This window comes from Bubalus bubalis, chromosome 19, assembly GCF_019923935.1.
Source record: "Bubalus bubalis isolate 160015118507 breed Murrah chromosome 19, NDDB_SH_1, whole genome shotgun sequence".
NCBI classification, from domain to species: domain Eukaryota; kingdom Metazoa; phylum Chordata; class Mammalia; order Artiodactyla; family Bovidae; genus Bubalus; species Bubalus bubalis.
In genome coordinates, this window is record NC_059175.1 from 38,229,725 (window position 1) to 38,245,812 (window position 16,088).

The 16,088-nt window shown below is 40.7% G+C and overlaps 1 protein-coding gene across 12 annotated transcripts in view; it reads right to left on the reverse strand.

The window, feature by feature from the left end:
* The window catches only part of SPEF2 (sperm flagellar 2), a 209,611-nt gene that overhangs the window by 45,275 nt on the left and 148,248 nt on the right, over positions 1-16,088 (reverse strand). For all 12 annotated transcript variants that reach the window (XM_025270631.3, XM_025270630.3, XM_044932613.2 and 9 more), the window contains 3 exons: positions 14,846-15,011; positions 6,533-6,661; positions 3,488-3,626 (listed from right to left, as the gene is read on the reverse strand). In XM_025270631.3, coding sequence (XP_025126416.2) covers positions 3,488-3,626; positions 6,533-6,661; positions 14,846-15,011 — 434 coding nt within the window. The remainder of the gene's footprint in view (positions 1-3,487; positions 3,627-6,532; positions 6,662-14,845; positions 15,012-16,088) is intronic.

Below are 16,088 nucleotides of genomic sequence, written 5' to 3' on the forward strand. Positions count from 1 at the left end.
ATCCTCAAGTCCATTTATACAAAGGCAGGGTAAAAATAAATAAATATAGATTAGAAGTAAAATATATGCTCATTACAGGGCTAATAGTCTCACATTTTATACAAAACTGAACAAAAAGAGATTCCACTAAAATGATTTTATTAGTATTAGGCAAGATTATGTCAAGAGATATATTTCATTCTAAATATGCATCAGAATAAGGTTATATGACAGAAAATCCTGTAAAATATGACTATTAGTATAACACATTTATTTGGAATGAGGACAAGTTGTATGTAAAGTGAATTAAAGTTGATAATGGATTTCAAGAAAAGTGGCTTTTCTCCAACTTTATATCAAGGAGTTTGATGTTACCTAAGACCCATTTGACAGAATGGACTCTGACAAGATAGCCCATTGAAATTGCTTTCCTATGTTTATGGAGAATAACGTTGTTGGTATTGTTTAGTTGTGTCTGACTCTTTTGTGACACAATGAACTGTAGCCCACCAGGTTCCTCTGTCCATGGGATTCTCCAGGCAAGAATACTGACATGGGTTGCCACTACCTTCTCCAGGGAATCTTTCTGACCTAGGCACTGAACCCACATCTCCTGCATTGCAGGTGGATTCTTTACCACTGAGTCACCTGGGAAACCTGGTGAATAGTAATTCCCAGCTAAATCACATGGTATAAGCAGCCACAGTTTGGAACGACTGTGGTGCGGTGGAAAGAACCCTGGAAGCTGAGCTCTCATCGTACACCGTCTCCAGCCCTGGGTCCTTGAGTTAGTGACTTAAGCTCTCCAATTTCCTCATATTTGCAAGGCAGCCCAAAACACATAACTCCATACCTTATGGTTATTAATGTGAAATCACATAGAGCATGGATTTAGGCTTTCCTAGGGATTATAGTTCGGAGAAGGCAATGGCACCCCGCTCCAGTACTCTTGCCTGGAAAATCCCACAGATGGAGGAGGCTGGTAGGCTGCAGTCCATGGGGTCACTGAGTCGGACACGACTGAGCGACTTCACTTTCACTTTTCACTTTCATGCATTGGAGAAGGAAATGGCAACCCACTCCAGTGTTCTTGCCTGGAGAACCCCAGGGATGCCGGAGCCTGGTGGGCTGCTGTCTATGGGGTCGCACAGAGTCGGACACGACTGAAGCGACTTAGCAGCAGCAGGGATTATAGATCGGAGAAGGCAATGAATGGCACCCCACTCCAGTACTCTTGCCTGGAAAATCCCATGGATGGAGGAGCCTGGTAGGCTGCAGTCCATGGGGTCGCTAAGAGTCCGACAGGACTGAGCGACTTCACTTTCACTTTTCACTTTTAATGCATTGGAGAAGGAAATGGCAACCCACTCCAGTGTTCTTGCCTGGAGAATCCCAGGGACAGGGGAGCCTGGTGGGCTGCCGTCGCACAGAGTCAGACACGACTGAAGTGACAGCAGCAGCAGCAGAAGCAGCAGGGATTATAGTTATGGGTCTAACTAAAGGATTCACGGGGTCGCAAAGAGTCGAACATGACTGAGCGACTGAACTGAACTGAAAGGCTACTTTAAAGGCCAGAGAAGTTTTATACAATAACTAAAATATCACTGTAATACAGAAAGAATCTTATATCTTGCAATAAAGATTGAACATGGCAGAAAAGTGCATATTTAATCTGCTTTTATATAACTGCTGCTGCTGCGTCACTTCAGTCGTATCTGACTCTGTGTGACCCCATAGATGGCAGCCCACCAGGCTCCCCTGTCCCTGGGATTCTCCAGGCAAGAACACTGGAGTGGGTTGCCATTTCCTTCTCCATTTATATAACTCAGGAACACCAAAATACACCCCCCCCCTCCACCACCACACAAAATCGTATCAGTCATTTTCTTTCAAAAGACAATCTTGAATTTAATTCCAGTACACTGTATTTGTGAGGTATTTGTGAGTGCCCATATAGTAGGTATCATCTAGGTACTTTCTGCTTGATGGTGTTTGTGGGTGGGACAGAGAAGGGTCATTGGGTTAGGAGGGACGCCAAGTGCATGCAGAGACCCAGCCAGAACCAGGGTATCAAAATAAGTGCGCCATCTAGTGGAAAGTTATGAAGAGTACCCTCAAAAGGAGGGTAGGGTAAGGAGAAATGCCAGGAGAATGAAAAGTGGGATTTGAAGTTGAAAGAGATCTGATAGGTCTCCCTATTCATTTTTTTTCTTGCCACTGGAGGATTTTTGCAAGAACCAAAACCAAGAGCATAGCTGAACAGTACTAGGTTTTCATTTCTTGTGGCCATATTCAGGTATCAGAGAGAGACATACACACAGAATCCATCTGAGAAATAGGCATCTGTCAGATAAAAATAAGCATTTACACTTGGTAAATGCGCCCAAATGATGGGCGCTGTGAACCCTAAGAATGAAGAAGGTACGCTTTCATTTGTAAGTGGCAGGCAGAGATCAGGACTGTACATCACTGTTCTATGAGTTAAGCATGATGGCAATGAGGTGACCAGGCTGAGGGGTATGTCTGTGCGTGTGTGTGTGTGTGTGTGAGAGAGAGAGCTACTTAGATACAAACAATGAAGCTGAGGATTTTACAACAGAACTTTCACAATGAGGCAAGCACTGGAGAAAACAAACCATAACAACCATCTTCTAGCTGGCCCATGTTGCTTCTAAGAACACTTGCCGTTTGTATTCTATGTATGCCGTGACTTCCAACTTATCAGTAAATGTTTATTGCAAATTGTGGTATGGCCCAGAATCTAGCAGAAACCTCTAGAAGAGCCTGGTTGGAGTGTTTTCTTTTACAGATGAGGCTTGTGGGGTAGGAGGTGATTAGGCGTGCTGTAATTTGTGGACAAGGAGAGAGTTCCCATCTCTTGGTCTCCTGACTGTTGAGGGCGTTTCTCTCTGCTGAGCTTTCTTACACCTTTCAGGGGAGAATTAAGAGGATGAGATGTTCTCTAAGAACCTGTACCTCCCCATAAAGAACAATGATCAGTCACAGGTCTGTTTCTGCTCTAGACTACAGTTCTGTTCCTCACTAGAAATGAGGATCTAGAAAGCCTTTAGAATCTAACAGAAAAGTAAACTGGCTTTCACAAGGGAATCAGCCTAACAGGGAAAGCATTCCTGTAAATGCCTTCTCCATCTCCTGCTCACTGGCCCTGACTAATAAGAAGCCTGGCATTAGAAAGATACGAAACATTATATCATGTCTAAAGAATAATTTTAAATTGCTTATATGCTTACCTTGTACACTAAGGTCCTCATGGAGCAGTGGGAAAACCAAACTATCATAAATAATGTGCAGTAGTGCCCTTTAATACATGACTTAACTGTGGTTAAGAAGCAACACAAGTGTATAGGTGATTTCCTAAAAGGTCAAAATTATATTTATAAATGCAATTCACATTTGTAAACATCTTAACATTTTTTGGTCAATTTTGGTCTTCAGGCATTAGCAAAGTAAATACTCAAAATACTTAAAATGTCATGCAGTTCTTTACCTGGCCATTTCATTCAAGTACCTCTCACCGAGCCACTTTTCCATGAGTCTATATACATCAACCGCCTTTATTACTAACTCTTCCAGGAAAGCCAATGCTTTTACCTTTATCAGTTCAAGTCGGAATTGTGTAGCTATCTCTATTTAAAAAAGAGAAATAAAGATGTTTTTAATGTATTATATGGCATGAACTTTCTGATAAACCAAATTCAATTTTGAACCAATTATGCTTTAGTTTGTGGAACTTTTGGCACATCTTTGATATACCAAGATGGATAATTAATAACCTTGGAAACAAAACAGCATGTGGTAGAGTCATTTGACAGTTTACTTAAACCAAAATTGTAACTCAATTTTACATATAATTGCACTTTATCATATACCATTTGATAAATTGGAATGGGAAAACAGAAATAGATAATTTCTGAATTTCAAAAAGGGGGAGGCTAACTAAGTCTCTTGATCTCTCTTCTTAGAACCTTGGGAAGGCGACACCATGCTCTTCAGCAGAGGTGAGAGGAGGGTGAAGCCCATGGTCCCAGGGCCCATCGATATTCTCAGCACACAGTGAGGTCTGTGATTTCCCTCTAAAATATCTGTCCAGTCTTCCTTCTTTGCTTTTTCTATTGCCACGTTTTGACACTGATTTATGTCTTGCCTCCACTACAGCAACCACCTCCAGCCTGCTTTCTCTAAGTTCCCTTCCCCACCTTAAATCCAAATCCACCAATCCCAGAGTGACCTGTCTCACCTGCACACATGCTTCTGGGCACTTTCTGCCCAGAATTCTTTACTAGCTCCCAGTTGCCATAAGGGAAACGGAACTTTCTGGGTAGTGCCTATGTGACCCTCTACCTCCCAGATCCCTCGTTTCCAGAATGTGCCTCAGACTCCACAGCTACTCCCCATTGGTGGGTCACATAGTTCCCCTCCCCAATCTGTGCCCCCATTGTCCCTTGCACACATTTCTCACATTCTTCTTGTTCAGCTCAAGCATGAATTCAACCGCTTGGAAGTCTTTCTTGACTTCCTGCTTGTGCCCTTTGTCCTGTCCACCAAGCTCCAATATCACAACATATTATAAGTGATCATTTGCAGTTCTGTTCCTATTTTTTTTTCTTTTGATGCTTTTGTGTTTGTGTATATATGTGTATATTTTTTTCACCTACTGTAGGACTGGCATATAGTAGAAACTCAGAAAACCTTTATTGTGTAAATATGTGAATTCAGCCACACTAGGAACCACGTACGCAATGAACTGAAGGATGACATATACTTAGCCACTGAAAGCAGATGTGGGAACAGGCAATGTGACAAGCATGTGTCTTGACTTCCTGTGTTCAACATCCTTCAGATTTTACTCTTGGAAATAAGAAAGCAGGTGGTAGGAGGATGAAGAGAGGGGAGAAAAGGAGAGAAGCAAGGTATGGAAAGTATCTTTAGTAGCTAATCGTCATTGAGTAGTTAATCAGATCAGATCAGATCAGTCACTCAGTCGTGTCTGACTCTTTGCGACCCCGTAAATCGCAGCACGCCGGGCCTCCCTGTCCATCACCAACTCCCGGAGTTCACTGAGACTCACGTCCATCGAGTCAGCGATGCCATCCAGCCATCTCATCCTCTGTCGTCCCCTTCTCCTCCTGCCCCCAATCCCTCCCAGCATCAGAGTCTTTTCCAACGAGTCAACTCTTTGCATGAGGTGGCCAAAGTACTGGAGTTTCAGCTTTAGCATCATTCTTTTAATGGGTCCCAGCATATCCAACGCTGCATTTTTACGGTTTTGACATCTAGTATATTGACCATGGCTTCTTTCCAATGAGGATACTTTGGTTCAATTTCTTGATCTTTTCAAATTCTGTTTTAAATTGTATTATAAGACACCTGGAAGAGCCAGGAGGAGTTTATGTTGTATAAAATTGTCACTCTCCATGGAGAAGGAGGCCCTTGAATGTTATTGATACATCACTAACTCTTCCATGGGGTCTACTCCCAAGAGCTCCCTTTCAGGACTGGTTAACCTTTAGTCAGGGTTTACTTGCCTAATGAGATGCCTAAATTATTCTTATTATATTATAGAAGCATAACCTTAAGCCTTCTTTCAGCCTGTAAGATCACACCAACTTTAAAATATTGCTTCTGTTTTTTGACTTTGAGATTTTTTTTAAAATTTTATTTTATTTTTTGAACTTTACATAATTGTATTAGTTTTGCCAAATATCAAAATGAATCCGCCACAGGTATACATTTTAATTACTGCTAATTGCAGCCATGAAATTAAAAGACGCTTACTCCTTGGAAGGAAAGTTATGACCAACCTAGATAGTATATTGAAAAGCAGAGATATTACTTTGCCAACAAAGGTCCATCTACTCAAGGCTATGGTTTTTCCAGTGGTCATGTATATGTAAGTGTTGTACTGTGAAGAAAGCTGAGCACCGAAGAATTGATGCTTTTGAACTTTGGTGTTGGAGAAGACTCTTGAGAGTCCCTTGGACTGCAAGGACATCCAACAAGTCCATCCTAAAGGAGATCAGTCCTGGGTGTTCATTGGAAGGACTGATGCTGAAGCTGAAACTCCAATACTTTTGCCACCTCATGCGAAGAGCTGACTCATTGGAAAAGACCCTGATGCTGGGAGGGATTGGGGGCAGGAGGAGAAGGGGACTGACAGAGGATGAGATGGCTGGATGGCATCACCGACTTGATGGACATGAGTTTGAGTGAACTCCGGGAGTTGGTGATGGACAGGGAGGCCTGGCGTGCTGCGATTCATGGGTTTGCAAAGAGTCAGACACGACTGAGCGACTGAACTGAACTGAACTGATGCTCTCCTAACCTCTTCCCAAATTCCCTTTTTGAGATCCCAGCAGACAATCATAAAACAGTCAGGTCTAGTTTTCATATGGTTGCATGAAAACAGCCAAATGAGTGTTATGCCTTTCAGTCAGTTTGCTTGTGCCTCATAGACACAAAGTCAGCCAAGGGCTGCTTGCCTACTGGTCTATTTTCTACTCAAAATATCATCTTAGTTCTTTCTAATTGCTACCTTCAAATTGCAGGGCAGCAAGATGCTCTTCCTTTATTCTGAGCTTCAGTTCGTTTTTCACTTCCACTTCCTCAGTCTCTTCTGCTGGCACTACTACAGGAGCAGCTTCTGCCATAGGTGGGGATTTACCTGAAAGGGTAATGAATCATGCTGAGTTATCTGCTAATGGGCAAGTATACACACAGGGTCTTGGATAAAATGCAAACAAAGTGGAGTGTGTAGAGCTATACATGTCTAGTGATTTGGGAAGGAGAGACCCCAGGCCAGACTGTGTGAGTGATGAAACATTAATAATCCTTCCCTGAGAATTCTCCATGTGGTATCTGGCTGGACACATATAAAAATGCCCCATTCATGTAGCATCATGGAAAGATGAGATATATGGCTAGTGCAGACATGATCACAGACTCCAAAGAGGGTTCAATTTAGAGTTTGGGGACAGAAATTAGCAAACCCCAAGATTGTGCTAGCCACCTGGAGAAACAACAGTCTTCAAAGGATACTTGCACTGACCAGTGTTCCCCAGGTCCTCATCGAGAAAGACCAGAGAACAGCCTCATGCAGATACAGTGGAAATGTAGCCTATGGTCAAGAATCCGTAATTCACTTCATTAAAAAAAAATTAATTAATTTACTTTAATTGGAGACTAATCACTTTACAATATTGTAGTGGTTTTTGCCATACATTCACATGAATCATCCATAGGTGTACATGTGTTCCCCATCCTGAACCCCCCCCCCACCTCCCTCCCCATCCCCTCCCTCAGGGTGATCCCAGTGCACCAGCCCTGAGCACCCTGTCTCATGCATCAAACCTGGACTGGCGATCTATTTCACATATGATAATATACATGTTTCAGTGCTATTCTTTCAAATCATCCCACCCTCGCCTTCTCCCACAGAGTCCAAAAGACTGTACTTTACATCTGTGTCTCTTTTGCTGTCTCACATATAGGGTCATTGTTACCATCTTTCTAAACTCCATATATATATGTGTTAATATACTGTATTGGTGTTTTTCTTTCTGGCTTACTTCACTCTGTATAGTAGGCTCCAGTTTCATTCACCTCTTTAGAACTGATTCAAATACATTCTTTTTAATGGCTGAGTAATATTCCACTGTGTGTATGTACCACAGCTTTCTTATCCATTCACCTGCTGATAGACATCTAGGTTGCTTCCATGTCCTGGCTATTGTAAATATTAGTGCTGAAATGAACATTGGAGTACACGTGTCTCTTTCAATTCTGGTTTCCTGGCTGTGTGTGCTCAGCAGTGGGATTGCTGGGTCATATGGCAGTTCTATTTCCAGTTTTTTAAGGAATCTCTACACTGTTCTCCATAGTGGCTGTACTAGTTTGCATTCCCACCAACAGTGTAAGAGTGTTCCCTTTTATCTGCATGCTCTCCAGCATTTATTGTTTGTAGACTTTTTAATAGCAGCCATTCTGACCGGCGTGAGATGGCACCTCATTGTGGTTTTGATTTGCATTTCTCTGATAATGAGGGATGCTGAGCATCTTTTCATGTGTTTGTTAGCCATCTGTATGTCTTCTTTGGAGAAATGTCTATTTAGTTCTTTGGCCCATTTTTTGATTGGGTCATTTATTTTTCTGGAATTGAGCTGCAGGAGCTGCTTGTATATTTTTGAGATTAATTCTTTGTCAGTTGCTTTGTTTGCTATTATTTTCTCCCATTCTGAAGGGTGTCTTTTCACCTTGCTTATAATTTCCTTTGTTGTGCAAAAGCTTTTAAGTTTAATTATGTCCCATTTGTTTATTTTTGCTTTTATTTCCATTACTCTGGGAGGTGGGTCATAGAGGATCCTTCTGTGATTTATGTCAGAGGGTGTTCTGCCTATGTTTTCCTCTAGGAGTTTTATAGTTTTATAACTATAGTTTTATAGTTTCTGGTCTTACATTTAGATCTTTAATCCATTTTGAGTTTATTTTTGTGTATGGTGTTAGAAAGTGTTCTAGTTTCATTCTTTTACAAGTGGTTGACCAGTTTTCCCAGCACCACTTGTTAAAGAGATAGTCTTTTCTCCATTGTATATTCTTGCCTTCTTTGTCAAAGATAAGGTGTCCATAGGTGTGTGGATTTATTTCTGGGCTTTCTATTTTGTTCCATTGATCTATATTTCTGTCTTTGTGCCAGTACCATACTGTCTTGATGACTGTAGCTTTGTAGTAGAGCCTGAAGTCAGGCAGGTTGATTCCTCCAGTTCCATTCTTCTTTCTCAAGATTGCTTTGGCTATTTGAGGTTTTTTGTATTTCCATACAAACTGTGAAATTATTTGTTCTAGTTCTCTGAAAAATACCATTGGTAGCTTGATAGGGATTGCATTGAATCTATAGATTGCTTTGGGTAGTATACTCATTTTCACTATATTCATTCTTCTGATCCATGAACATGGTATATTTCTCCATCTATTTGTATCATCTTTGATTTCTTTCATCAGTGTTTTATAGTTTTGTATATATAGGTCTTTTGTTTCTTTAGGTATAGTTATTCCTAAGTATTTTATTCTTTTTGTTGCAATGGTGAATGGAACTGTTTCCTTAATTTCTCTTTCTGTTTTCTCATTGTTAGTGTATAGGAATGAAAGTGATTTCTGTGTGTTAAATTTATATCCTGAAACTTTACTACATTCATTGATTAGCTCTAGAAATTTTTTGGTGGAGTCTTTAGGGTTTTCTATGCAGAGAATCATGTCATCTGCAAACAGTGAGAGGTTTACTTCTTATTTTCCAATCTAGATTCCTTTTATTTCTTTTTCTGCTCTGATTGCTGTGGCTAAAACTTCCAAAACTGTGTTGAATAGTAGTGGTGAGAGTGGGCACCCTTGTCTTGTTCCTGATTTTCGGGGAAATGCTTTCAATTTTTCACCATTCAGGGTAATGCTTGCTATGGGTTTATCATATATGGCTTTTATTATGTTGAGGTACATTCCTTCTATTTCTGCTTTCTGGAGGGTTTTTATCATAAATGCATGTTGAATTTTGTCAAAGGCTTTCTCTGCATCTATTGAGATGATCATATAATTTTTATCTTTCAATTTGTTAATGTGGTGTATCACATTGATTGATTTGTGGATATTAAAGAATCCTTGCAACCCTGGGATAAAGCCCACTTAGTCATGATGTATGATCTTTTTAATACATTGTTGGATTCTGTTTGCTAGAATTTTGTTAAGGATTTTTGCATCTATGTTCATCAGTGATATCGGCCTGTAGTTTGCTTTTTTGTGTGGCGTCTTTGTCTGGTTTTGGTATTAGGGTGATGGTGGCCTCATAGAATGAGTTTGGAAGTTTACCTTCCTCTGCAATTCTCTGGAAGAGTTTGAGTAGGATAGATATTAGCTCTTCTCTAAATTTTTGGTAGAATTCAGCTGTGAAGCCGTCTGGACTTGGGTTTTTGTTTTCTGGAAGATTTCTGATTACAGTTTTGATTTCCATGTTGTGATATGAAAATCTGTTAGGATTTTCTGTTTCTTCCTGGTTCAGTTTTGGAAAGTTATACTTTTCTAAGAATTCGTCCATTTCCTCGAGGTTGTCCATTTTACTGGCATATAGTTGCTGATAGTAGTCTCTTATGATCCTTTGTATTTCTGTGTTGTCTGTTGTGATTTCTCCATTTTCATTTTTAATTTTGTTGATTTGATTCTTCTCCCTTTTTTCTTGATGAGTCTGGCTAATGGTTTGTTTATTTTATTTATCTTCTCAAAGAACTAGCTTTTAGCTTTGCTGATTTTTGGTATGGTCTCCTTTGTTTCTTTTTCATTTATTTCTGCTCTAATTTTTATGAGTTTTTTCCTTCTACTAACCCTGGGGTTCTTCATTTCTTCTTTTTCTAGTTGCGTTAGGTGTAGGGTTAGGTTATTTATTTGATTTTTCTCTTGTTTCTTGAGGTAAGCTTGTATTGCTATGAACGTTCCTCTTAGCACAGCTTTTACTGAATCCCATAGGTGTTGGGTTGTTGTGTTTTCACTTTCCTTAGTTTCTATGCATATTTTGATTTCTTTTTTTGATTTCTTCTGTGATTTGTTGGTTATTCAGAAGCATATTGTTTAGCCTCCATATGTTTGTATTTTTAATCGTTTTTTTTCCTGTAGTTGACATCTAATCTTACCACAGTGTAATCGGAAAACATGCCTGGAATGATTTCAATTTTTTTTGAATTTACCAAGGCCTGATTTATGGCCCAGGATGTGATCTATGCTGGAGAATGTTCCGTGTGCACTTTAGAAAAAGGTTAAATTCATTGTTTTGAGGTGAAATGTCCTATAGATATCAATTAGGTCTAACTGGTCCATTGTATCATTTAAAGTTTGTGTTTCCGTGCTAATTTTCTGTTTAGTTGATCTATTCATAGGTGTGAGTGGGGTATTAAAGTCTCCCACTATTATTGTGTTACTGTTAATTTCCACTTTCATATTTGTTAGCATTTGCCTTACATATTGTCGTGCTTATATATATATATAGTATATATATATTTGTAATTGTTATATCTTCTTCTTGGATTGATCCTTTGATCATTATGTAGTGTCCTTCTTTGTCTCTTTTCACAGCCTTTATTTCAAAGTCTATTTTATCTGATATAAGTATTGCTACTTCTGCTTTCTTTTGGTCTCCATTTGTGTGAAATATCTTTTTCCAGTCCTTCACTTTCAGTCTGTATGTGTCCCTTGTTTTGAGGTAAGTCTCTTGTAGACAGCATATATAGGGGTCTTATTTTTGTATCCATTCAGCCAGTCTTTGTCTTTTGGTTGGGGCATTCAACCCATTTACATTTAAGGTAATTATCGATAAGTATGATCCTGTTGCCATTTACTTTATTGTTTTGGGTTTGAGTTTATACACCTTTTCTGTCTTTCCTGTCTAGAGAAGATCTTTTAGCATTTGTTGAAGAGCTGGTTTGGTGGTGCTGAATTCCCAGCTTTTGCTTGTCTGTAAAGCTTTTGATTTCTCCATCATATTTGAATGAGATCCTTTCTGGGTACAGTAATATGGATTGTAGATTTTTCTTTTCATCACTTTAAGTATGTCCTGCCATTCCCTTCTGGCCTGAAGAGTTTCTTTAGAAAGATCAGCTGTTATCCATATGGGAATCCCCTTGTGTGTTATTTGTTGTTTTTTCCTTGCTGCTTTTAATATTTGTTCTTTGTGTTTGATCTTAGTTAATTTGATTAATATGTGTCTTGGGGTGTTTCACCTTGGGTTTATCCTGTTTGGGACTCTCTGGGTTTCTTGGACTTGCGTGGCTATTTCCTTTCCCATTTTAGAGAAGTTTTCACCTATTATCTCCTCAAGTATTTTCTCATGGCCTTTCTTTTGTTTTCTTCTTCTGGGACCCCTATGATTTGAATGTTGGGGTGTTTGACATTATCCCAGAGGTCTCTGAGGTTGTCCTCATTTCTTTTAATTCTTTTTTCTTTTTTCCTCTCTGTTTCATTTATTTCCCCCATTATACCTTCCACCTCACTTATCCTATCTTCTGCCTCAGTTATACTACTGTTGGTTCCCTCCAGAGTGTTTTTGATCTCAGTTATTGCATTATTCATTATTGATTGACTCTTTTATTTCTTTTAGGTCCTTGTTAAAACTTTCTTGCATCTTCTCAATCCTTATCTCCAGACTATCTGTAACTTCATTTTGTTTTCAAGATTTTGGATCATTTTTACTATCATTATTCTGAATTCTTTTCTAGGTAGACTCCCTGTCTCCTCCTCTTTTGTTTGGTTTGGTGGGCATTTATCATGTTCCTTTACCTGCTGAATATTTCTCTGCCTTTTCATCTTGTTTAGATTGCTGTGTTTGGGGTGGCCTTTCTGTATGCTGGAAGTTTGTGGTTCCTCTTTATTATGGAGGTTCCTCCCTGTGGGTGGGGTTGGACGAGTGGCTTGTCAAGGTTTCCCGGTTAGGGAAGCTTGCATCGTTGTTGTGGTGGGTGGAGCTGGATCTCTTTTTTCTGGAGTGCAATGAAGTGTCCAGTAGTGAGTTTTGAGGTGTCTATGGGTTTGGTGTGACTTTTGGCCACCTGTATTTTAATGCTTAGGGTAATGTTCCTGTGATGTTGGAGAATTAGCTTGGTATGTCTTGCTCTGAAACTTGTTGGCTCTTGAGTGGAGCTTGGTTTCAGTGTAGGTATGGAGGCTTTTGGATGAGCTCTTGTCAGTTAATGTTCCCTGGAGTCATGAGTATTCTGGTGTTCTCAAGTTTTGAATTTAAGCCTCCTGCCTCTGGTTTTCAGTCTTATTCTTACAGTAGCCTTGAGACTTCTCCATCCATACTGCACCGATGATAAACCATCTCCTTTTGAAGACAATGGGCTGCCTTTATGGGTGCCTGGTGTCCTCTGCCAGCGTTCAGAAGTTGTTTTGTGGAATTTTCTCAGCGTTCCAATGATCTTTCGATGATTTTGTGGGCAAGAAAGTGGTCTCCTTGTCCTATTCCTCCACCATCTTAGGACCACCCCTCCTACTTCATTGTTTTTAAACTAGTACTTAAGTATGAGTACTTCAGAGATAGTCTATGAGAATTAGAAAATAAGGATTTGTCAGTGTTTGCCTGAGAATGTACCCATAAGAAATGGCAGTGTGATTCTAGCTGCAAGCCCAGCTTATACAATTCTACTTAGTTCAATAAATCTTTCTTGAAGTTCTGATCTCAAGGGGTTCAAATTTTGGGAAGAAGACAAATATTAACAAAGAAATTGTAATTAGATGTGTTGCATCTTATTTGCAGTAGTGGATATGAGTATAAATTACAGATGAAAGAGCCCTTAATCTCTCTGGGTTTCTGTATTAGCATTTGTAAAATTAGGATATTTGACCCAACTAACTATTCCATTAAAGTAAATTGAATCATTTCCTTCAAATGCTGATTATTTCCTTTATGTTCACCGTTTGAGACAAATGAGGGTCACAAGTTCTTAATTGTAGTGCTACTCTTTCCTCTGTTCCAGGGGCCATCACCTCACGCCTCCCCCATCCCCAGGGCTTTGTTGTAACTCCCATCATAGATACCTGGATGGACTCCACCCAGGAAGCACTTCCTACTTCCTCAGATGGAGTGAGGTGACTGTGCTCTCCAGGGACCTGTTCAGTTCAGTCGCTCAGTCATGTCCAAATCTTTGCAACCCCATGGCGACCCCAGGGACCTGTACCTCTGCGTAAAGAATAATGGTTGGTCACATGTCTGTCTCTGCCTTAGACTACAATTCTGTCAGGGCAGGGACCACGTTTCTGATTTTTTAATGTAAGTTCACTATTGGGTCCCTCGGACTCATCTTCATTGTGTTCTTCATGGTGGGGACCTAACAAACACATGAGGAGCAACTGATCAGTGGAGGGACTTCTGCTCATATGCTTCCCTCTCTTCCTCTCTTGCCTCAAGTCACTTCAGAAATGTACAAGCAGGAACATTCAGAGGGCAGGGTATATCTGTGGTGGAGCTCATCCCCAAGGTTATTGGAGGTGTCTCCCAACTTATGTTTGTTTTCCTCTTTTTACTCTATCTTCAAGATTTTAGGCAGGAGGAGGCCTCCAGGAGGTTAAGTTAAACCTGAGATCTGAATTAAACCTAAGGGCATGGCAACCCACTCCAGTATTCTTTCTTGGAGAATCCCATGACAGAGGAGCCTGGCAGGCTACAGTCCATATGGTTGCAAAGAGTCGGGCATGACTGATGAACACTTCCTCACTTTCACTTCAAGCCTGAAATTTACACACACACTAGCTTTTGGGCTTCCCTGGTGGCTCAGCGGTAAAGAATCGCCTGCAATACAGGAGATGCAAGAGATGCTGTTTCCATCCCTGGGTCGGGAAGATCCCCTGGAGAAGGAAATGGCAATCCACTCCAATATTCTTGGCTGGAAAATTCCATGGACAGAGGAGCCTGGCAGCTTACAATGGTCCATGGGGTCACAAAAAAGTTGGACACGACTGAGCGACTAAACTACCACCTGTTGCTTGTAACCCTCTCTTGATTAAGGCAGCTACTATCAGTCCCCTTGCACATACTTTTCAGATTGCACAGTGTCATCTTGGGGTTCTTTTCACACGTTTTAAACTGTCTTTGAGATTTATTTCACCCTGAATACACTTGGTTATGTGGATAAACAACTTAAAAGGGGCTGGTATGGAGAATGTTTGCCAACTAACATTCAAGCTTACAGATGCCTGAGTCTCTAAATAAAACCTAATGAACAGCATTCTAGTAGCTCAGAGGCTCATGTGCCTGGTTAAGTGCTTATTTTCCACCAAGGAGAGGTTAAGCATCCACGGTTCTGGGTGCTAAAGCTGTGAATACCTTTTCCTTTTTTGTCCTCTTTTTTTTTCTTGGGTGGTGGTGGTGGTGGCGGAGGCTCCTTTTTCACTTTTTTATTTGCAGCCGCCTGAGGAGGTTTTTCTTTTGTTTCTGCTGGCTGGTTTTCTTTTTCTTCTTCCATGAGCCTCTGATGAATTTCAGCAGCCACCTGGTTGTATAAGAGTAATACTTCAGTACATGCAACATTTATGAAAGATGATAACTATTTGGATTGAGTCATCACCCAATGTCATTGAAACCTCCTTTTACTGAAACAACCATGCCATGTATTAAGTCTTTACAGAACACACTTTGATGTTTCACTTAAATGGGAACCTGTCTCTGTCCCGAGATGTGGCTTCCTGAGGCCATCTGTGTGGCAGCCACTTACTTTCTCAAGCCCTGCCTGCCATGCGTCTTTCTGTTTCCTCATTGCTGCCTCCAAATCTGGAAAGCTTCAGAGTCATGCAAGCATTTCTTTCTCAATCTCAGACCTATGGATTGAATGCTCACTATTTTTCCAAGTTATTTAACTTATATGCAGAATTCAGTTCAGTTCAGTTCAATCACTCAGTCATGTCCGACTCTTTGCGACCCCATGAATCGCAGCACGCCAGGCATCCCTGTCCATCACCAACTCCCGGAGTTCACCCAGACTCACGTCCATCGAGTCAGTGATGCCATCCAGCCATCTCGTTCTCTGTCGTCCCTGTCTCCTCCTGCTCCCAATCCCTCCCAGCATCAGTCTTTTCCAATGAGTCAACTCTTCGCATGAGGTGGCCAAAGTACTGGAGTTTCAGCTTTAGCATCATTCCTTCCAAAGAAATCCCAGGGCTGATCTCCTTCAGAATGGACTGGTTGGATCTCCTTGCAGTCCAAGGGACTCTCAAGAGTCTTCTCCAACACCACAGTTCAAAAGCATCAATTCTTCAGTGCTCAGCCTTCTTCACAGTCCAACTCTCACATCCATACATGACCACAGGAAAAACCATAGCCTTGACTAGACGAACCTTTGTTGACAAAGTAATGTCTCTGCTTTTGAATATGCTATCTAGGTTGGTCATAACTTTCTTCCAAGAAGTAAGCGTCTTTTAATTTCATGGCTGCAGTCACCATCTGCAGTGATTTTGGAGCCCCCCAAAAAATTAAGTCTGACACTGTTTCCACTGTTTCCCCATCTATTTCCCATGAAGTGATGGGACCAGATGCCATGATCTTCGTTTTCTGAATGTTGAGCCTTAAGGCA